At 43.6% G+C, this 24,643-nt stretch overlaps 1 protein-coding gene across 2 annotated transcripts in view; it reads left to right on the forward strand.

The window, feature by feature from the left end:
* Window positions 1–219: 219 nt before the first annotated feature.
* The window catches only part of LOC140739974 (pyroglutamylated RF-amide peptide receptor), a 73,081-nt gene continuing 48,657 nt past the window's right edge, over window positions 220–24,643 (forward strand). For both annotated transcript variants that reach the window (XM_073068743.1, XM_073068833.1), the window contains exon 1: window positions 220–947. In XM_073068743.1, coding sequence (XP_072924844.1) covers window positions 620–947 — 328 coding nt within the window. In that variant the 5' untranslated portion in view covers window positions 220–619. The remainder of the gene's footprint in view (window positions 948–24,643) is intronic.

Consider the following 24,643-nt stretch of genomic DNA (forward strand, 5'->3'; position numbering starts at 1 on the left):
AGGAAAACCGGACAATTGTCGGCAATTTCATCTTGTGGAAGTCTGTCTCTGAATGCCGTACTGTTAGTAGTCAGTGGAGGTGGGGCGGGGGGAAAGCGCCGCCTTCCACAGCAGGGCAAGGGATGGAATGAATTGGGGAGGCACTGCAGGGACTGGCGTTATATATAAAAGCAGGAGATTGAGGCATCGAGTTGCGCCGACAGGGGCGAGGAGCGGAGCTGTACTGCGGCCGCGGAGGTCTCACGGGGGCTGGGGAAAGTTGGCTTCGGGTTCCCCTCGCACCGTCGAAGGCAGCTTGGCGTGAGCCGTGGAGAAGGCGCGCGTTTCTCTCGGATTTGCACAGCGGGCTGAAGCGAGTGGGTCACCGCACCACCACTGAGTTGAGTTTCTCAATCTCCATCGCTTTTTGCCGCTCAGTCCAGATACATCTCTCCCCGGTATTGGGAGAGGGGTGAACACATTGGGTGAAAGGCACTAAACCACGCTGGACTTTATTTTTCGACATACCCCACGATATTTTCCGCTTCACGTACAGTGCCCGTCAGTGCCAAAGTTCACAAGGTCGGGTGTCAGGCGAACCTTCTGGAATTCATCTGCACTCTTCCGCCGTTAGTCCGAAATGAATATCACCCCAGAAGTACTCCAGCACTGGCTGAAAGCTTGGAACCTGTCTCGGAGAGAGTTCATAGAGACGTTTAACTTGCAGCCGTTGGTTTACGTGCCGGAGCTACCGCTCAGCCTGAAGGTCCTTTTCTCCGCCCTTTACCTGCTGATCTTTATCTTGGCTCTTCTTGGAAACTGCCTGGTTATCCACAAGAACATGAAGATTCCCGCCAAAACCTCCAGCTGCATCTTCATCACTTCACTGGCCATCAGCGATTTGCTCATCTCCGTCTTCTGTGTCCCGTTCACCCTTCTCCAACACCTGTCAGCCAACTGGGTCGCTGGTGAGTATCCTCTCCATCTCCCTGGAATCTGGTCCAGCCGCCTTTACTGTCATTTCATTATGTGCATGGACGCCGCCAAGTGAGACAGCGTTTCTCGGGACCAGGGTGTAAAGCTCGGCCACACTCGTATAACAAAAATAAAATTACTTGACTGTGCTGGGGCAGAGGGATTTGTCAGAATCATTAATATACAGTACACTCAGTGGCCACTTTATTAGGTACACCTGCGCACCAGCTCGTTAATGCAAATATCTAATCGGCTAATCATGTGGCAGCAACTCAATGTATAAAAACATGTAGACGTGGTCAAGAGGTTCAGTTGTTGTTCAGATCAAACATCAGAATGGGGAAGAAATGGGATCTAAGTGAGTTTAACTGTGGAATGATTGTTGGTGCTAAACTGGGTGGTCTGAGTATCTCGGAAGCTGCTGATCTCCCGGGATTTCCACGCACAGCAGTCTCTGGAGTTTACAGAGAGTGGTGCAAAAAACAAAAAAAAACATACAGTGAGTGGCAGTTCTGTGGGCAAAAATGCCTTGTTTTAACGTGAGAGAGGTCAGAGGAGAACGGCCAGACTGGTTCAAGCTGACAGGAAGGCGACAGTAACTCAAATAACCACACGTTACAACAGTGTGGGCAGAAGAGCATCTCTGAATTCACAATACGCCAATCCTTGAAGTGGATGGGCTACAGCAGCAGAAGACCACAGACATTCACTCAGTGGCCACTTTATTAGATACCTTCCATACCTAATAAAGTGGCCACTGAGTTTGTTTCTTTTTCCTGTGGTGGTAGTACAACACAATAAAATAACTATGAACTGTAGTATATCCGGAAGACAAATAAGCAGTGCAAAAAGAGAGCAAACGTACTCCTGGTCAATGAGGTTCCTTAGTGATAGATGTCACTTTCTTGAGGCATTGTTTGCCCCTTGAAGATGGCCTCGGTAGTGGGGAGGCTGGAGCCCATGATGGAGCGGACTGAGTTTACTTCCCTCTGAGCCTCCGTGCCAGAGGGTGATGCGTCCAGTCAGTGTGCCATTCCGGATATAGTCACATCACTGTTGACCAAGTGACGGCGGAAAGTATTGGAAAATTTTAAAAGATTGGCTTTATTTGCCACCTGTATATCTAAACATCGAAACATGCAGCGAAATGCATCATTTGCGTCAATGACCAACATCGTCCAAGGATAGTCTGGGGGCAGCCCACGAGAGTCGTCATGCTTCCAGGACCAACATCGCATGCTCACAGCCCACTAACCCCAACCCATACGTCTTTGGAATGTGGGGGGAACTGGAGCTCGCAGCATAAGAAATAAAATTGACGATCTTGAAATTCAGCTGCAGATTGGTAGATATGACATTGCAGCCATCTCTGAGACTTGGCTAAAGGATGACTGCCATTGGGAGCTGAATGTCCAAGGATATACAGTGTACTGGAAAGATAGGTTAGTAGGCAGAGGGAGTGGAGTGTTCCTGTGTATAAGAAATAATAATAAATCATTACAAAGGGATTACATATGATTGGAAGGTGTGGAGTCTCTATGGGTTGAGTTAAGAAATGGCAAGGGTAAAAGGACCCTAATGGCAGCTGTATACAGCAGCTGGGATGTGGATTACAAATTACAGCAGGAGATAGAAAAGGCTTGTCAGAAAGGCAATGTCATGATAATCATTGGGGATTTTAACATGAAAGTGGATTGGGAAAGCCAGGTCAGTACTGGACCTCAAGTGAGAATTTGTAGAATGTCTAAGGGATGGCTTTTTAGAACAGTTTGTTGCTGAGCCCACTAGGGGATCAGTTGTGCTGGATTGGGTGTTGCGCAATGATCTGGAGGTGATAAGAGAGCTTAAGGTTAACAAGAAGGACACTACCATGGCTGACAAGTGAAGTCAGAGCCGACGTAAAAGCAAAAGAGAGGGCATACAAGGAAGCCAAAGCTAGTGGGAAGATAGAGGATTGGGAAGCATTTAAAAACTTGCAGAAGGAAACTAAGAAGATCCTTAGGAAAGAAAAGATGAATTATGAAAGGAAACTGGTGACTAATATCAAGGAAATTACTTAAAAACTTTTAAAAGTATATAAAGGGTAAAAGAGATTGAAGGTGGATATAGGACCAATAGAAAATGATGCTGGAGATATTGTAATGAGAGATGCAGAGATGGCAGAGGAACTGAATGCATATTTGCGTCAGTCTTCACAGTGGAAGACATCTGCAGAATCAGACATCTGCCCACGGAATTACAGGGAAGTTACTATGGGTGGAGCATTGGCTGATTGGCAGAAAACAGAAAATAGAAAATAGGAATAAAGGGATCCTTTTCTGGCTGGCTGCTGGTTACCAGTGGAGTTCCACAGGGGTTGGTGTTGGGACCACACTGCTTTTTACGATATATGTCAGTGACTTGGACTATGGGATTAATGGATTTGTGGCTAAATTTACCAATGATACAAAGGTAGGTGGAGGAGTGGGTAGTGTTGAGGAAAAAGAGAGCCCACAGAAAGACTTAGGTAGTTTAGGGGAATGGGCAAAGAAGTGGCAAATGAAATACAGTGTTGGAAAGTGTATGGGCATGGGGAGAGATTTCAAAATACAAAGATGCAAAGGGACTTGGGAGTCCTTGTGCAAGATACCCTAAAGGTTTACCTCCAGATTGCAATATTGGCATTCATTTCTAGAGGTATAGAATATAAGAGCAGGGATGTGATGTTAAGGCTCCATACGGTACTCGTGAGACCACACTTGGAGTATTGTGTGCAGTTTTGGGCTTCTTATTTTAGAAAGGGTATACTGACACTGGAGAGGGTTCAGAGAAGAGTTACGAGAATGATTCCAGGAATGAAAGGGTTACCTTATGAGGAACATCTGGCAGTTCTTGGGCTGTATTCCCTGGAGTTCAGGAGAACGAGGGGGGACCTCATAGAAACATTCTGAATGTTAACCTGAACAGATTAGATATGGCAAAGTTATTACCCATGGTAGGGCACAACTTTAGGATTGAAGGACATCCATTTAGAACAGAGATACGGAGAAATTACTTTAGTCAGAGGGTGGTAAATCTGTGGAATTTGTTACCATGAGAGGCTGTGGAGGCCAAGTCATTGGGTGCATTTAAGGCAGAGATAGATAGGATCTTGATTAACCAGGGCATCAAAGGGTATGGGGCGAAGGCAGGGGAATGAGGATGACTGGAAGAATTGGATCAGCCCATGATTGAATGGCGGAGCACACTCAATGGGCCAAATGGTCTACTTCTGCTCCCGTATCTTATGGTCTTAGGGTTTTATAGAAACACTTCCAATCAGAGGAAGAACCTACAAACTCCCTACAGTCAGCGGATAGAATTGAACCCCAATCAATGGCGCTGTAAAGCGTTGACCGTACCCTGTATGCAGCCAAGCCAAACCAAAAGAAAGGTCTTCATGTTTTCCATAATTGTGTTTTTTTTTTAGTACCTTAATATGAAGAAATGTTGAGTGAGTTCAGGCTTTTGTCTTTGGAGCAAAGGAGGGTGTAAGGCAGCTTGATAGAGGTGTATAAGATGATAAGAAGCATAGATCGAGTAGATATCTTTTTCCAAGGTTGGCATTGGCTCATACCAGAGGCCATCTGTTTAAGGCAAATATGGGTGGTGGTAGAGGCAGATACATCAGGGATATTTAAGAGACTGTTCGATAGGCAGATGGATGAAAGAAAACTGGAGGGTTATGAACTGTGTGAGAGGGTTCGATTGATCATGAAGTGGTTTAAAAGGTCAGCACAGCATTGTGGGCTGAAGGGCCTGTACTGCAGCAAATGTTGAGGCTGCCGAGCTGCTTATGCTTAGCTGTAACTTCACAGTTGAGTGGGCTTTCCGTTTCCCTGTTTCCCAAATGTTCCTGGCATTCCCTGTTGTATATTACCATGAGCTAATGAAACTATGGAAATCCCCTGAACTGCTGTAATATCCTTAGTTTCATTAGCTCCTGGTAATATCCACCACTACACAGTGAATGGTAGGGCATAGGACAGTGCTGCAGAACAGAGGGATCTGGGAATACAGGTCCATAATTCCTTAAAAGTGATGTCACAAGTAGATAACGTCATAAAGAAAGCTTTTGGCACATTGGCCTTCATAAATCGATGTATTGAGTACAGGAGATGGGATGTTATGTTGAAGGTGTATAAGATGTTGGTGAGGTCTAATTTGGAGTATTGTGTGCAATTTTGGACACCTACCTACAGGAAAGATATAAAGAAGTTTGAAAGTGTACAGAGAAAATTTACAAGGATGTTACAGAGACTGGTGAACCTGAGTTATCAGGAATGATTGAATAGGTTAGGACTTCATTCCCTGGAGCATAGAGAATGAGGGGAGATTTGATAGGGGTATGCAAAATTATGAGGGGTATAGATAGAGTAAATGCAAGCAGGCTTTGTCCACTGAGATTGGGTGAGACTAGAGTTAAAGGTCATGAGTTAAGATGGCAAGATCATAAGATATTGGAGCAGAATTAGGCCATTTGGCCCATCGAGTCTGCTCCGCCATTTTAGCATGGTTGATCCATAAGATCATAAAACCATTAGATATGGGAGCAGAATTAATCCATTTGGCCCAGAGATCCTGCTCTGCAACTTCATTATGGATGATCCAATTTTCCCCTCAGTCCTGATATCCTGCCTTCTCTCCTTATCCCTTCATGCCCTGTCCAATCAAGAATCTATCAACCTCTGCCTTAAATATACATAAAGACTTGGCCCCCACAGCTGCCTGTGGCAAAGAATTCCACAAATTTACCACTCTCTGGCTAAAGAATTCCACTCTATCAAGGACTTTCACCATTTGACAAATTTTAATGAATTTTAGTGAATACAGGCCCAGGGCCATTAAACTCCCTTCATATGACAAGCCATTCAATCCTGGAATCATTTTTGTGACTCTCCTTTGAACCCTCTCTAGTTTCAGCACATAATTTCTAAGATAAGGGAACAAAAACTCTCACAAATCTCTAATGAGGCCTCACCAGTGCTTTATCAAGTCTCAATATGACATCTTTGCTTTTATATTCTAGTCCTCTTGAAGTTAACGCTAACATTGAATTTGCCTTCCTCACCACAGACTCAGCCTGCAAATTAACATTTAGGAAATCATGCCCAAGTCTATTTTCACCTCAGTTTTTTTTTTTGTATTTTCTCTCCATTTAGAAAATAGTTAACCCTTTCACTTCTACCAAAGTGCATGACCATACACTGTATTCCATTTGCCATTCTTTCGCCCATTCTCCTAATCTGCCTAAGTCTCTCTGCAGCCTCTCTACTTCCACAAAGCTACCTGTCCATCCACCTATATTCATATTTTCTGCAAACTTTGAAACAAAACTATCAATTCCGTCATCCAAATCATTGACATGTAATATAAAATGAATCGGTCCTGTTACGTACCCCGTAACTGGGTCACTTACCAGCAAAGTTAGAGAGGTCCGTTGAAGTCTGATGGTAATATTTTTAAAAGTCTTTATTTATAAAGGGGCACAAAAATAAGGTTAATACAAACATTCAGATAATATACGTCGTCAATACTCAATCTAAAAGCGCGGGTATAGTAATAATCATCAATAAGAAATAGCTCTATCGTTTGTCTAGGGGGTAATATATTGTCCATTGGAAATATAAAAGTCACTCAGTTCCTGCAGGCTTCAGCCTTTGGGGACCGCTGGGTTTTCACTTGTTGGAGAGAGAGAGATTTGTGAGAAAAGAAACTTGCCCGGGTCTTTTGAGGAGGCCAATCCATTGAGTCGGGGGGGAGTTGGTTCCCCGTTGTTAGTTCAAGAAAATCATTTCTGTGGCACCCGCCACCGGCTCCCAGGCAAGGGAACTGGACGCAGGTGGCTTCCTTCAAATGGCTGCCCGCTATTACGGGATCGCTAGCGTGTCTTCTGGTGCGTCTGAGGGGCCGTCTCTACAGCCCCTCTTTTATCTTGACTCGCAGGGTAGTAGATGTCAATCAGGTTGGGGGTGATGCAATCTCTCTCTCAACCTGCCCACTTTGCCCGAGGGCTTGCAGGTAGCCTAGTCCCCAATCCACAAATGTGTCTCCAAGGAATGAGGCACCCAGCACGTCTCTCTCCCATTTCTTGGGTCCACTGACCCACCCCCCGCCTTTAGTGCTCTTGCGATTCTCACAAAGGAGGGGGCTGCGGGCATAACAGTCCCAACACAGACCCTTGTGGAACACCACTAGTCACTGGCAGCCAGCCAGAAAAGGCTCCCTTTATTCCCTCTCTTTGCCTCCTGTTAATCAGCCACTGCTTTATCCATGCTAGAATCTTTGCTGTAATACCATGAGCTCATAGCTTGTTAAGCAGCCTCATGTGAGGCACCTTGTCTCAAAGGCCCTCTGGAAATTCAAGTACACAACATCAAGTAATTCTCCTTTGTCTGTCCTGATTGTTGTTTCTTCAAAGAATTTCAAAAGATTTCTCAGGCAAGATTTTCCCCTGAGGAAACCATGCTGACTATGGCCTGTTTTATCAGGTGCCTCCAAGCATCCTGAGTCTTCATTCTTAATAATTGACAACAAATTCTTCCCAATCACTGAGGTCAGACTAACTGGCCTATAATTTCCTTTCTTCTGCCTCTCTCCCTTCTTGAAGAGTGGAACCATTCCAGAATCTAATGATTCTTGAAGGATCATTACTAATGCCTCCACAGTCTCTTCAGACACCTCTTTCAGAACTCTGGGTGTACACCATCTGATCCAGGTGATGCATATACCTTAAGACATTTTAGTTTCCCTAGAACCTTCTCTTTAGCTATGGTAACTTCACACACTTAATGCCCTCCGACACCTGGAACTTCCACCATACTGATAGTGTCTTCCACAGTGAAGACTGAAGCAAAATACTTCTTCAGTTCATCCGCCATTTTGTTGTCCCCCATTACTACCTCTCCGGCATGGTTTTCTAGTGGTCTGATATCCATTCTCCTCTCTCTTTTAGTCTTTATGTATCTGAAGAAACTTTTGGTGTCCTCTTTAATAGATTGGCTAGCTTACTTTCATATTCCATCTTTACCTCCTTAATGACTTTGTAAGTTGCCTTCTGTTGATTTTTAAAAGCTTCCCGATCCTATAATTTCCCACTAATTTTTGCTCTATTATATATGTCCTCCCTTTAACTTTATGTTGGATTTGACTTCTCTCGTTAGCTACGGTTGTGTCATTTTTTCCCCCTTTAGAATTATTTTCCCTCTTTGGGATGTATATATCCTGTGCCTTCTGAATTGCTTCCAGAAACTCCAGCCATTGCTGCTCTGCCGTCAGCCCTGCCAGTGTTCTTTTCCAATCAATTCTGGCCAACTCCTCTCTTGTGTTTCTGTAATTCCCTTTACTCCACTGTAATAATTCCCTTTACTCCACCGTATCTCTTCATGCTGTGACTAATCGGTTAAGAGGGAAATATGAAATGTTTAAGGGTGACAGGAGAGGGTTGTGAGAGTGTGGAACAATCTGCCAGTGCAAGTGCTGTGTGTGAGCTTGACTTCAACATTTAAGAGAAGTTTGGATAGGTCCATGGATGATAGGGGCAGGTAGGGTTATGGTCCAATGCAGGTGAATGCAGTAGACAGTTTAAATGGTTCATCATGGACTAGATGGGCCAAAGGGCCTGTTTCTGCACTGTACTTTTCTGTGGACTCTACTGCACTAATCTGAACTTAATACATCCTAGTAATCAATATTCCAACTAATGAAATTAATTATCTCCAGCAAACTCACTGATGTTCTAACTGTCTCTGTTAATGCTTTTATATGCACTAAGGCAGCACGGAATGCCATATAACCATATAACAATTACAGCACAGAAACAGGCCATCTCGGCCCTTCTAGTCCGTGCCGAATGCTTACTCTCACCTAGTCCCACTGACCTGCACTCAGCCCATAACCCTCCATTCCTTTCCTGTCCATATACCTATCCAATTTTACTTTAAATGACAATACCAAACCTGCCTCTACCACTCCTACTGGAAGCTTGTTCCACACAGCTACCACTCTCTGAGTAAAGAAATTCCCCCTCGTGTTACCCTTAAACTTTTGCCCCCTAACTCTAAACTCATGTCCTCTTGTTTGAATCTCCCCTACTCTCAATGGAAAAAGCCTATCCACATCAACTCTATCTATCCCCCTCATAATTTTAAATACCTTTATCAGGTCCCCCCTCAACCTTCTATGCTCCAAAGAATAAAGACCTAACTCGTTCAGTCTTTCCCTGTAACTTAGGTGCTGAAACCCAGGTAAAATTCTAGTAAATCTCCTCTGTACTCTCTCTATTTTGTTGACATCTTTCCTATAATTCGGTGACCAGAACTGTACACAATACTCCAAATTCGGCCTTACCAATGCCTTGTACAATTTTAACATTACATTCCAACTCCTATACTCAATGCTCTGACTTATAAAGGCCAACATACCAAAAGCTTTCTTCACCACCCTATCCACATGAGATTCCACCTTCAGGGAACTATGCACCATTATTCCTAGATCACTCTGTTCTATTGCATTCTTCAATGCCCTACCATTTACCATGTATGTCCTATTTGGATTATTCCTACCAAAATGTAGCACCTCACACTTAATCAGCATTAAACTCCATCTGCCATCGTTCAGCCCACTCTTCTAACTGGCCTAAATCTCTCTGCAAGCTTTGAAAACCTACTTCATTATCCACAATGCCACCTACCTTAGCATACTTACTAATCCAATTTACCACCCCATCATCCAGATCATTAATGTATATAATGAATACCTTTTTTGAATACCTGAGCAACACACACAAAATGCTGGGGAAACTCGGCAGGTCAGGCAGCATCTATGGAGAGGAATACACAGTCAACATTTTGGGCCGAGGCCCTTTATCAGGACCGCTTGTACGCCTTCCATTCCCCTCCTCCCCACCTTCTTATTCTGGCTTCAACCCTGTTCCTCTCCAGTCCTGGTGGAAGGTCTTGGCCTGAAATGTAGACTGTTAATTAGCCTCCCTAACTGCTGTCTGACCTACTGAGTTCCTCGAGCATTTTGTATGTGGTACTCTAGATTTGGGGTGGTGAGTGGAGGTATGTCTCTACAAAAGGAGGTTCAAGGCGTTCCTTCATCCCTCTAGCCTGCAGGACACCCTTGGGCAAAGTGTAGCACCTGCTTAACCCCCCACTCAGGGTCACGTGAAGCCAGGGGAGCAGGTGGTGAATAGTCGTATGAGAAGCTGGTGCGTATCACAAGTCCTAGTTATGTGACCACTGACACCAGTCAGACAATCTCTGAAGGGTATTGATAATGGCTGTGGTCACCCATCTTGTAAAGACACTGCCCAGAAGAAGGCAATGGAAAACCACTTCTGCAGAAAAATTTCCCAAGAACAATCATGGTCACGGAAAGACCACGATCGCCCACGTTATGCGGCATAACATATAATGATGACGACAGCTCTAGAATTCCAACATCTGCGGAAACTTGTGTTTATGAAACCAAAGCCTTTGTTTTCAAGTTCTATCCTTGTGATTCACATTCCCCTTGCACTCAATTTGCATTTGATTAAAAATTGTACAGCAATTAGCTATTTTCCTTTATTTTGTAATTTATTTTTTTATTGAAGTTCATCATCAAACAAACATTTCCATAAGATGTATTTCAGACATTGTACATATCTGATTATATGATATATATATCACAAATCTCCACAAAGTATTTATCTGAGGTACACACTTATAGAAAAGAGTGGAGAGAAAAAACAAGCAAAAGGAAAGAACTATGTACAAGTAGGGAGTGATCTTTTTTTTTACAACAGATTCATTGATTTGTGAGAATAAAATCAGGCCTATGAGGCATTATTTAGTTAAACCATTTTTCTCAGTATGAATCAAATTGTTCCAAATTGGATAAAATTCTCTTACGTTTGATTGGATTTAATAGCCCATTGACATTAAAAGAAATGAATTTTACCTTGTCCTTAGCCATCTGTATTTATCTATCATTGAAATTAGAATAAAACTTAATTGATCTATTCCCTGAACAAATAAGAACCCAGAAACGCAGATAATAACAAAAATGGCAACGAACGTGTGATTCCAAGGCTGAGGTCACTAGTAGATGACCCTGCGTTGAGCTAGAGGAAATGTCTAGCTGTGGGGGATAACCCACATATATATATTCTCATTTTGGTGGGGAAAAAGGAGTAAATGAGTGAATAAAGAATAACAACTAAGTAGTATAAAATCCACATTATAATAAGTATTTCTCAAGATAGTTATATCACCATGTACTTTTGCTTTCATTTAGCTTCTCAACATTTTTAAAGATAGCCAAACCTTATGGCTCTTCTGAAGGGGGTGAGGACTGTCTTTGGGAAACTCCCGGTCTCTTCCTGATATATTTCTCTCGGCCTCCTCCCGTCTCCTGCCTTCTCGATTCTCGTACTATTTCCCAAGCGGAGTGGGACAGTTCCTCAGTCAGGCTTTCCCTCATTTTGGTGACACTGACAGGCAAACCTCTGGCCTTCACGTCTGTAGTCGCCTCTTCCACCATCTGGTACAACCACGTCCCATTGTCATAAAACACTCGAAGTTTAGCAGGGAACAGAGTTTGAAATCTAATCTTATTTTGCTTTAGTACTCACTTTACTTCAGAGTATTCTTTGTGTTTCTGCAGGACCGCGGGGGGGAGGGTAATCTTGGTTGAAATAGATTAATTTATCATCAAAAAACACTCTCTTCTTACTCCAGGCCCTTTGTAGAATCTACGTCTTGGTGCTGGACCGAAGGAATTTAATTATTATAGAGCGTGGCTTTCTGCTCTGGGTAGGTTTCGGAACCAGCGCGCGGTGCGTCCTCTTGATTTCCAGCTTCATAACCGAAGGAATATCCAGCGCATCCTGCAGTAGCTTTTCGACAAACTCCGTCATAGACGAGACCTCTGCTCCTTCAGGAACGTTGTAGATTCTGGTATTTTTCCGCCGTGATCTTCCCTCCAGGTCAAGCAGTTTACCTTCTTGGTGATGTAATATTTTTATTGTCTTACTCAGTATCTGTTCCACGTTTTGCACGCAATCTTCCACCTTCTCAATTTGAGTCTCTGCCACCACTATTTTTTGATTAACGCTGGCGAGCTGTGCCTTAATATCCCGGAGCTGCTGCTTTATTTCTTTCTGGACCTCCATTATTTCTTTCAGGATTTCGAAGATATTCGCCGCTTCGCCTGAATGAGGCCCGGCGGCTGCCTCGCTAGCACGCGGTCGGGTAGGAGAGCCACTCGCTGCACACCTCTCGGACGCAGGCTCCACAGTGTCGCTTTTTTTTATTTCCGTTCCTTTTCCCCATTCTTGCCCCTCTTTTCAGCTAAAATATTTTTTGAAAAATATTATATTTGTTGGAATAACAGGGCTTAAAACGCGTTTTTCCGGAGGAGCTAATGACTTAAGCTGCATTCTCGACGATAACATCACCAGAACCAGCAATTAGCTATTTTCAATAACAGACTAAGTATATCATACCGTAACTCAGTGACATGTAAAAATGCCATCAAATTAGGGATACGTGGCAATTCTAACTACTGCTGTATTCCTGTTAGAGTAGGATTGAAATTTATTCTTCAAATGCAAGGTTCATAAATTAGAATGACTTTGACAATATTATGTCATGCTCTCCAATTACCTTGAACACAAACTGAGAATACTTGGTGCATTTAGTATGGCATGCAGGATTTTGATAAAGTTATATTAAAGGGATTAATCAAAACAAGTGTTTGAAGAATTAATCAAAAGCAGGATGCAAGAAAAACTCAACTAATCAGGCATCGTCTATGGAGGAGAATCCTGATTAAGGATCTCAGCCTGAAAAATCAACTTGTTTATTCCTCTCCAAAGATCTTGCCTGACTTTCTTAGGAGTTTGCAGAGATTTGGTATGATGTCTAAAACGTTGACAAGCTTCTATAGATGTGTAGTTGAGAGTATAATGACTGGCTGCATCACAGCCTAGTATGGAAACACCAATGTCCTTGGTAGGAAAATCCTACAAAAAGTAGTGACCCAGAGCATCACGTGTAAAACCCTCCCAGCTTTGGACGCATCTACATGAAACGCTGTTGCAGGAAAGCAGCATTCATTATCGGGGCCCCACCACCCAGGGTATGCTCTCTTCTCACTGCTGCCATCAGGAAGAAAATACAGGAACCTCAGGACTCACAGCATCAGGTTTAGGAACAGTTAATACCCCGGTAACTTGAACCAAAGGGGATAACGTCACTCAACTTCATTTGCCCCATCATTGAAATGTTTTCACAACCTATGGACTCACTTTCAAGAACTCTTCATCTCATGTTCTCAATATTTATTGTTTATTGACTTATCATCATTATAATTATTTATTTATTTTTGTCTTTGCACAGTTCTCGTCTTCTGCATTCTAGTTGAATGCCCAAGTTAGGCGGTCATATTTTATAGACTCCCCCGATAGTAACAGAAATATCGAGGAGCAGATAGGGAGGCAGATTCTGGAATGCTGCAATAATAATAATTATTGTAATAGGTGATTTTAAATTTCCTAACGTTGACTGGCATCTCCTTGGAGCAAGGTGTTATAGATGGGGTGGAGTTGGTTAGGTGTGTTCAGGAAGGTTTCCTGACGCAATATGTAGTTAAGCCAACAAGAGGCGAGGGTGTACTTGATTAGCTGTTAGGAAATGAACCTGGTCATGTGTCAGATCTCTCAGTGGGAGAGCATTTTAGAGGTAGTGATCACAACTCTGTCTCCTTTCCTATTGTGCCAGAGAGGGATAGGAACAGGCAATTAGGGAAAGCATTTAATTGGGGTAGGGGGAAATATGATGCTATTAGGCATGAACTTGGGAGCATAAACTTGGGAGCAGATATTCTAAAGGAAATGCACGGCAGAAATGTGGCATATGCTCAGGGAACATTTGCTCGGCGTTCTGCATAGGTGCATTCCATTGAGGCAGGGAAAGGATAGTAGGGTAAAAGAACCATGGTGTATAGAGGACGTAGAAAATCTAGTTAAGAAGAAAAGAAAGGTTCAAGAAACTTGGAACTGTTAGAGCTGTAGAAAATTACAAGGGTGCCAGGAAGGAGGTCAATAATGAAATTAAGAGAGCCAGAAGGGGCCACGAGAAGGTCTCGGTTAACAGGATTAATGGAAATCCCAAGACAATCTACGAGTATGTGAAGAGCAAGAGGATGAGCCAGGTGAGAATAGGACCAATCAGGAGCAAGAGTGGAAACAGCTGAATGAAGCCGGAGGAGGTAGCGGAGGTTTTTACTGAATACTTTGCTTCAGTACTCACCAGTGAAAAGCGTCTTGGCAACTGTAGGGATGACTTACAGTGGATTGAAATGCTTGAGTGTATAGACATTAGGAAAGAGGATGTGGTGGAGCTTTCAAAAGGTATTAAATTAGATAAGTTGCCGGGACCGTATGAGATATACCCCTGGCTACTGTGGGAAGCAAGGGGGGAGATTGCTGGGCCTCTGGTGATGATCTTTGCATCATCAATAGGGATGGGAGAAGTACCAGAGGATTGGAAGATTACAAATGTTTCCTTGTTCAAGAAAGAGAGTAGCAGTAACCCAAGAAATTATAGACCAGTGAGTCTTACTTCAGTGGTGGGCAAGTTGTTGGAGAAGATCCCGAGAGGCACGAATTATGAACATTTGGAGAGGCATAATCTGATTAGGGATAGTCAGCAAGGTTTTATCAAGGGCAGGTCATGCCTTACGAACCTGATTGAATTCTTTGAGGATGTGACCAAACACGTTGATGAAGGTAGAGCAGTGGATGTAGTGTAGATTTCAGTAAAGTATTTGATTAAGTTCCCCATGCAAGGCTCATTCAGAAAGTAAGGGAGCATGGGATCCAAGGAGACCTTGCTTTGTGGATCCAGAATTGGCTTGTCGACAGAAGGCAAAGGGTGGTTGTAGGTGATTCGTATTCTACATGGAGGACGATGACCAGTGGTTTTCCGCAGTGAACTGCTCTTGGGCCCCTACTCTTTGTGATTTTTATAAGTGACCTGGATGAGGGTGGGTTAGTAAGTTTGCTGATGTCACAAAAGTTGGGGGTGTTGTGGATAGTCTGGAGAGCTGACAGAGGTTACAGTGACATCGAGTTCAACCCAGTTAAGAGTGAAGTGGTTCATTTTGATAGGTCAAATTTGAAGACAGAATATAATATTAATGGTAAGACTCCTGGCAGTGTGGAGGATCAGTGAGATCTTATGGTCCGTCCATCGGATATTCAAAGCTGCTTTGCAGGTTGACTGTGTTGTTACAAAGGTATATGGTGAGCTGGCCTTCATCAACCGTGGGATTGAGTTCAAGAGTCGTGAGGTAATGTTACAGCTACATAAGACCTTAGTTAGACCCACTTGAGTACTGTGTTCAGTTCTGGTCACCTCATTACAGGAAGGATGTGGATAGTATAGAGAGAGTGCAGAGGAGATTTACAAGGATGTTGTCTGGATTGGAGAGCAGGCCTTATGAGAATAGCTTGAGTGAACTCGGCCTTTTCTCCTTGGTGACCTGATGGAGGTGTATAAGATGATGGGAGGCATTGATTGTGCAGATAGTCAGAGGCTTTTTCCCAGGGCTGAAATGGCTAGCATGAGGGGCATAGTTTTAAGATGCTTGGAAGTAGGTATAAGGGAGATGTCAGAGGTAAGTTTTTTTACACAGAGAGTGATGGGTGCATGGATCTACTGCCAGCAAAGGTGGTGGAGAGGGATACAATAGGGGCTTTTAAGAGACTTTTAGATAGGTACATGGAGGTCTATGTGGTAGGGAAATTCTAGGCAGTTTAATAGAATGTAGAACATAGAACATAGAATAGCACAGCACATTACAGGCCCTTTGGCCCACAATGTTGTGCCGACCCTCAAACCCTGCCTCCCATATAACCCCCACCTTAAATTCCTCCATTTACCTGTCTAGTAGTCTCTTAAATTTCACTAGTGTATCTGCCTCCACCACTGACTTAGGCAGTGCATTCCACGCACCAACCACTCTGAGTAAAAAACCTTCCTCTAATATCCCCCTTGAACTTTCCTCCCCTTACCTTAAAGCCATGTCCTCTTGTATTGAGCAGTGGTGCCCTGGGGAAGAGGCACTGGCTGTCCACTCTATCTATTCCTCTTAATATCTTGTACACCTCTATCATGTCTCCTCTCATCCTCCTTCTCTCCAAAGAGTAAAACCCTAGTTCCAGAGTTTCTGGTTTCTAGAGTAGGTTACATGGTCAGTACAATGTGCTCCGAAGGGCCTGTAATGTGCTGTAAATTTCTATGTTTCTATCATTGATTCAGTTATGGTTGATATTCTATAGATTTATTGAGTATGCCCACAAGGAAATGAATCTCAGGATTGTATATGGTGATATATATGTACTTTGATAATAAATTTACTTTAAACTTCGCTGATTTCCTCCAGCATTATATGTGAGTTACTTCACCAGATTGTTTGCTATAGAGCCAGAGTCATAGAAATCTACATTAAGCTATCTTCTCCCATTGTCCTGCACCTGGACCATCGCCCTCCATATCCTTTCATCCATGTAATTATCCAAACTTCTCTTGAACATTGAAATCAAGCCCACATCCATCACTTGCACTGGCAAGTTCCATACTCTCACCACCCTCTAAGTGAAGAAATTCTCCCTCATCTTCCCTTCAAATATTTCACATTTCACCCTTAACCTGTGACCGCTAGTTGTATTCTCGCACAACCTTAATAGAGAAATTCCTGCTTGCATTTACCCTATCTATACCCCTATTAATTTTGTATACCTCTGTCACATATTCCCTCAAATTTCTATGTTCTTGGGAATAAAGTCCTAACCTATTCAACCGTTCTCTATAACTCAGGTCCTCAAGTCCTGATGACATCCCTCTAAATTTTCTCTGCACTCTTTCAACCTTGTTTACATCTTTCCTGTAGGTAGTTGACCAAAACTGCATACAATACTCCAAATTAGGCCTCACCAGTGTCTTATACATTTTCAAAATAACATCCCAACTCCTGTACTCAATACATTGAATTATGAAGGCCAACGTGCCAAAATCTTTCTTTATGACCCCATCTCCCAAAGGATTTATGGAGATGTATTTCCAGGTCCCTTTGTTCTACTGCACTCCTCAGTGCCCTAATGCTCAATTTGTAAGCCTGCCCTGGTTGGTCCTCCCAAGTATTGGTCCTCGCCACACTTCACGCTTGCCTGCATTAAATTCCATCTGCCATTTTTCAGCCCATTTCACCAGATGTTCCAGATCCTGCTGCAAGCCACGATAGTCTTCCACACTGCCTTGGTGTCATCTGCCAATTTGCTGATCCAGCTAACCACATTATTATCCAGATCACTGGATCTAGCGCCAATCCCTGTGACAATTCACTAGTTACAGACCACCAGTCAGAGAGGCAGTCATCTACTACCACTCTAGCTTCTCCTGCAAAGCCAATGTCTAATCCAATTTATTACCTCATCTTGAATGCCAAGCAACTGAACCTTCTTGACCAACCTCCCATATGGGAACTTGTCAAAGGCCTTGTAGACAACATCCACTGCCTTGACTTCATCAACTTTCCTGGTAACTTCCTCAAAAGACTCTAGACGATTGGTGAGATATGACTTAACACATACAAAGCCATGTTGACAGTCCCTGTCTGTCCAAATATTTAAATATCCTGTCCCTTAGAATATCTTCCAATAACTTCCCGACTCTGATGTCAGGCTCACTGGTCTATAATTTCCTGGTTTATTCTTAGAGCCTTTCTTAAACAACAGAACAGCATTAGCTATCCTCCAGCACCTCACCTGTGGCTAAGGATGTTTTTAAATATCTCCACTAGGGCCCCTGCCAATTCCTGCACTAGCCTCCCACAGGGTCCGAAAGAACACATTATCAGGCACCAGGGATTTATCCACCCAAATTTGCCTCAAGACAGCAGACATCTCTGTTCTGTTTTGTAACACCGAAACATAAAACTAATTGTAAGAAAAAGATGGAAGCCCAGGAGGACATGTCTTGGTTTAATTTTTAATTTAAAAAAGGCACGTATGTATGTGATGTGGTGTCGTGATGACGTGTGCCATTCACGTACTTTTACATATAAATCGTAATGAACTATGTAAATGAAGAATCCTCGATCAAACTACATTTTTACAATATTACTCAAATATTATTGAAATATTAAATATACAACACTCCTTCTTGCTTAGCTATAAACTCCAACTAAGTATAGAATGCATCTCAACTGGCATATATACACGCACGCACGCACGCACGCACGCACGCACGCACGCACGCACGCACGCACGCACGCACGCACGCACGCACGCACGCACACACACACACACACACACACACACACACACACACACACACACACACACACACACACACACACACACACACACACCTCTCTCAAGATTTAATCACTATGGAGGACTTCTTCCCTTGTGGGATAACATCCTGCCTGACAAGGGGATCACCCAGTTTGGCTTGAGAGACTTGTGGCTTGGAAATAATCTCACGTTCTGTGGCCTCCTCCATGGTAGTTCTAGGAGTTGACTCTGGAACTGTAGGAAGTGGTTGCTGACAGCTCTGGATACCTTTCTTCTGGATGTGTTGGCATCCCAAACAGTGAATGGCAAGTTGCACTAGACAATATGGACCATAATGTGTGAGAACCCTGTCACTATTTCATTCATTGTTTTGAAAGCCACCTCACACTGCTTTGTCCATGACCATTTTTTGCCGATCTGTAGTAATGAGTTGAAGGGGTGGAGCACAGTAGTCAGGTTTGGCAGGAACCTTTTATAGTAGTTGACAAATCCTAAAAGAGACTGTAACATGTCCTTCGGCCTTGTTGCATGCACTACCGCTTGAGTTTTCTCAGCACACTTGTGTGTCAATGGTGTGACCACAGTAAGTGATGCTTGGTTGAAAGAATTCACACTTGCTGTGTTGTGCTCCGAGCCTGTAATCTTCCAATCTTTATAACACTGTTTTGAGATTTTGGAGATGTTCTTTGTCATCCTTACCGGTAACAATGAGGTCATCCAGGTAACACTGAGTGCCTGGGCAACCATGCAGCGCCTGGTCCATAGCTTTCTGTCAGAGTACAGGTGCAGATGGTACTCTAAAAGTAAGCCTATTACAGTGATAAAGCCCTTGTGAGTGTTTACGGTGAGAAACAGCTTTGACTCTTCTTCCATCTCCATCTGTAGGTAGACCTCAGCTAAATCCACCTTGCTGAAGTGTTTCCCTCCAGAAAGGTTTGCAAAGATATCCTCTGTCCTGGGCAGAGGTATTGATCTACTTCCAGTACTGTGTTTCAGTACCTTAAGATCACCACAGGTCCTGACAGACCTATTCTTCTTGGCTACTGGGCCCACTGGTGTTGCCCATGGGCTCCACTCAACCTTGGAATGAATTCATTTAGCCTCCTTGCAGTCTGGCTCACTGGCTACTTTATCATGGATGGTGTGAGGAACATGTCAGGCTTTGTAAAACGTGTGTGTGGCATTTAACGCTGTTTCCAATGCCATCCTTGAACACTATCGTGGCATCATCCAGTACCTTTCTTCATTTGCTTTCGGTTGACTCTGTTGAAGGTGATGAGGCATGCAGATAGTGGATGGATCTCCATCAAGTTGTAGTTATCTCAACCAGTCTTGGGCCCCCAGCCCCCCAGAGCCCACCTCCCACCAACTCCCCAGTCATCATGGACTCACCTTCACTACTGAGCGGGTGAGAAGGGCTCTGGGGAAACTCGGACATGGCAAAGCATTGGGACCGGATGGTGTGAACCCCAGGGTCCTGGAGGAGTGTGTGGAGCAGCTGTGTGGAGTTCTCCAGTGCACTTTCAATCTGAGTCTCAGCCTGGAAAGGGTCCCGACTGTGTGGAAAACATCACGTGTGGTCCCAGTACCCAAGTCGGGCCAAGCAAAAGTCTTGAATGACAACTATCCAGTGGCCCTGACCTCACACATCATGAAAAGCCTGGAGAGGCTGGTCTTGGCTCACCTCAGACCCCGGGTCAGATCAGCCCTCGATCCCCTGCAGTTTGCCTACCAGCAGCACATTGGTGTCGATGATGCTGTCATCTACCTGCTAAAGAGAGCTTACTCCCATTTGAATAAGCAGGGCAGCACGGTGAGGATCATGCTTTTTGATTTCTCAAGTGCCTTCAGTACCATCATACAGCCTTCACTGCTGTGGGAAAAGCTCCATTCAAAGCAGGTTGGCACTTCCATTGTCTCCTGGATAATGGACTACGTGACTGGCAGACCACAGTTTGTGCAGCTTCAGATCTGTGTGTCAGACGTGGCTTTAAGCAGCACTGGTGCCCCACAGGGGACTGTACTGGCTCCCTTCCTGTTTACCCTGTACACCTCGGACTTTAGATACAACGCTGGGACATGTCATTTGCAGAAATTCTCTGATGACTCAGCAATAGTCGGGTGTATAAAGGGAGCATAGGGCCCTGGTGGAACACTTTGTCAAATGGTTCAAACTGAATTGCTTGCAGCACAACATTAGTAAGACAAAGGAGATTGTGACGAACTTTAGGAAGACTAAGCCGGCACTGCTCCCTGTTATTATTGATGGTGAGGACATGGATGTGGTGAGGACCTACAAGTACCTGGGGGTGCGCCTGGATGACAGACTCGAATGGAGCACCAACCAGAAGCTGTGTACAAGAAGGGCCGGAGTTGCCTCTACTTCCTGAGGAGGCTGAGGTCCGTTTGAGTATGTAGGCCTCTCCCTCACACATTCCACCAGTCTGTTGTCACTAGTACTATCTTCTATGCGGTGGTGTGCTGGGGCAATGACATCAACACGGGTGATGCCAACAGGCTCAATAAACTGATTGGAAACACTGGCTCTGTAATAGGAGTCAAACTGGACACACTGGAGGCTGTGGTAGAACAAAGGACCCTACAGAAAATCCTGGCAATTCTGGACAATGTTTCTCACCCTCTGCACGCCGCCTTAGCTGAACAGAGGAGCAGTTTTAGTAATAGACAAAGACAACTGCATTACTCCAAAGAGTGCTATATGAGGCCATTCTAGGCTGTTAGCCTCTATAATGAGTCAACCTATAGCCAGGGAAGTGATGACCCCCTCCTGTTAGACTGTTTGAGGTAACTTATTTTTTATTCTTTCTACTTCCTTTCTATATCTGTGCACTTGTGATGCTACTGCGACACTGCAATTTTCTTTGGAATCAATAAAGTATCTATCTATCTATCTCAATTCTAGTCCTCTTGGTTTTACCACATACAAGCCCAATGTGTCTTTCTGGTTGTATTCCAGTATTACGAATGTCATTCGCATAGGACCTGTTTTCTTTTCTGTAGTATAAATTTTTAGTTGGATATCTGCAGTTTTCAGTTCATTATCTTTAAAATGCCATTCAAACACGTTTTATGAAATATCTGAAACAGTTGCACCAGTGTCTAATTCCATTTTAATTAATCTGCTGTCCATTTATGCTGTAAGCCGTATTGCTTACCTTTTAATAGACAATAGACAGTAGGTGCAGGAGTAGGCCATTCGGCCCTTCTAGCCAGCACCACCATTCACGTGATCATGGCTGATCAAGCACAATCAGTACCCCGTTCCTGCCCTCTCCCCATATCCCTTGACCCCGCTATCTATAAGAGCTCTATCTCTCTTGAATGCATCCAGAGATCCGGCCTCCACTGCCCTCTGGGGCAGAGCATCCCACACATCCACCACTCTCTGGGTGAAAAAGTTTTGCTGCATCTCTGTTCTAAATGGCCTAACCCTTATTCTTAAACTGTGGCCTCTAGTTCTGGACTCACCCATCAGCGGGAACATGCTTCCTGCCTCCAGTGTGTCCAATCCCTTAATAATCTTATATGTTTCAATCAGATCCCCTCTCATCCTTCTAAATTCCAGTGTATACAAGCCCAGTCGCTCCAATCTTTCAACATATGACAGTCCTGCCATTCCGGGAATTAACCTCGTGAACCTACGCTGCACTCCCTCAATAGCAAGAATGTCCTTCCTCAAATTTGGAGACCAAAACTGCACACAATACTTCAGGTGGGGTCTCACCAGGGCCCTGTACAGCTGCAGATTTTGTTAGATTTATAAACCTCAAGGCTATACAGTCTTGTGTCACTCTCATCATTATCAGATTTTTCATCAACAGCATACAGATTAGTGCTCTTTTTGAAACTGTAAATGGACTATCTTTTTCTCTCCCCTCTGCAGTCCATTTATTGTTGTCTGTCTGACACGCTCTTTGTGTGTCTTGCATTGTTGCATTTTCTGCAATTTCACTTTTAAACCTGCATTGGTCTGGTGTATGTGAGCCTGCGCCACATTGGCAATGCAATTTGTTCGGCCAGGCCGGTTTACATTTAGAAGTTGCATTTCTGTTCATGTTCACTTTCATTCCTGACTGCAGTTCAATTGCATCTCTGGCTGTGGTTTCTATTGATACAGCAATTTCAACTGTTCTTTTAAATGTTGAGTTGTGCTTCAGCTAGGAGCAGTTTTTGAATGTTTTCTTGTAAGATTCCACAAACTAAGCAATCTCTCAAGCCCATCACTGAATTGTTCTACATTACTTTCACAATATCGGCAAAGCTCATTTCTGTTGGCTTAGTTGGATCAGTCAAACTTCTAAGCACTTCTTGTATGCTTTTCCACCCAATGCACTCAGCAAAATTTCCACTCATTTTTCATTGGCTATTTCACTTGTTTCAAAATACTGCTCAAGTGTCTCAGTATACAATATAGTTATCTCCTGCACAATCAAATGCATCTATCTTTTCCTATGTAGCTAGTCATTTTTACATTTAAAAATGTATAATTATTATCACTCTGTACTTACTGTTTGTGAACCCGTGAATTCGATCATTTACTGCCTTTTAAAAAAATTGACCATCTTCTCCTCTTGCAACGACAGCACGCCATGGATTACAAACTTGAACATCTCGCTGCACTTTAACAGGTAGGTAGTTATCTTGGGTTCCTTTTAAAGATGCCTCATTATCACTGGTATGTTTGGTAAGTCCAAACTGTTGGTACTGATGTGAGCATGATCTCTGGTTGCCCACTCTCCCACTTAAGAATGCTGTGGACTCAATCCATGTTTGTTGCTGTAGATTCAGATCTGTCATCTGATGTATGTCAGCACTAGAGGTGAAAGTGACTTCAATTTCTTAGCAGCAGAAAAGGTGAATTCTGACTATGTCACCTTTACTCATTTTTATTGTTGGTGCCAGACATTCTGATGGCCAGAAAGAACTGCAGTCTACAGATCAGTGGATCTGGATGAATCAAGGACAGTGGAAGTGGACAAACCAATTGTCTTTGTTCTTGCCATGTGCTTGAAGGAGATGGAGATGGCCATTTTGTGAGATTTTGTCCTTGCAGTCCCTCCCATTTTGTGGACTCTGAACTGATTCTTGCTCTGGGATAATCAAATCAGAACAATTGAATGTGGGCACAAGGAGATTCAGGTAAGGACCTACTAAAACTGAGACCATTCTCAAATGAGTAACTGTTTATTATACAAAGTGGCAGGCTAGCAGGAGAAGCAATCTGTGATCTTATTAGAGTCAGCATCTGAGTCACCTGATTCAACTGATCTGAACCAGTCAGAATTGAAAAGATCAAAGGCAAATGGTGGAGGGCAAAGACTATAAAACAATGTTCATTGTAGCCCTGACTATAGCCATTGGTCAAGAAGCTGACTGAAGTAGGCCAGGCCGCCTTGAGCCAATGGAATGGAGATATATCATTTGAACTGATAAGGAACACGATAAGAGTCAGGAGCTCCAAATACATTACAGTGACAACTCTCCAGAGTCCAACCATTGTGGACGGGGACAACCCTACCTGACACATGGAGACTGGGACCACGAGGAACACCTGGCCACTGTAGACTCCCTTCCTGGGTGATAGACCATAGACCATAAGACATAGGAACAGAATTAGGCCATTTGGCCCATCAAGTCTGCTCCACCATTCAGTCATGGCTGATCCTATTTTTCTATCTCCTTCTCAACCTCTGTTCCCAGCCTTCTCCCCATAACATCTGATGCCATGTCCAATCAAGAACCTATCAATCTCTGCTTTAAATACACCCAATTACCTGGCCTCCACAGCTGTATGTGGCAACAAATTCCACAAATTCACCATTCTTTGGCTAAAGAAATTTCTCTACATCTCAGTTTTGAAAGGGCATCCTCTATTCTGAGGCTGTGCCCTCTTGTCCTAGACTCTCCCACCATGGGAAACATCCTTTCCACATCTACTCTGTCTAGACCTTTCAACATTCAAAAGGTTCAATGAGATCCCCCCTCATTCTTCTGAATTCCAGCGAAAACAGACCTAGAGCCTTCAAACGTTCCTCGTATGATAACCCTTTCATTCCTGGAATCATCTTTGTGAACCTCCTCTGGACCCTCTCCAATGCCAGCACATCTTTTCTAAGATGAGGGGCCCAAAACTGTTCACAATACTCAAGGTGAGACCTCACCAGTGCCTTATAAAGTTTCAGCATCACATCCTTGCTCTTGTATTCTAGACGTCTTGAAATGAATGCTAACATGGCATTTGCCTTCCTCACCATCAACTCAAACCTGCAGGTTAACCTTCAGGGTGTTCTGCACAAGGAC

The sequence above is a fragment of the Hemitrygon akajei genome, chromosome 1 (genome assembly GCF_048418815.1).
Source record: "Hemitrygon akajei chromosome 1, sHemAka1.3, whole genome shotgun sequence".
NCBI lineage: Eukaryota > Metazoa > Chordata > Chondrichthyes > Myliobatiformes > Dasyatidae > Hemitrygon > Hemitrygon akajei.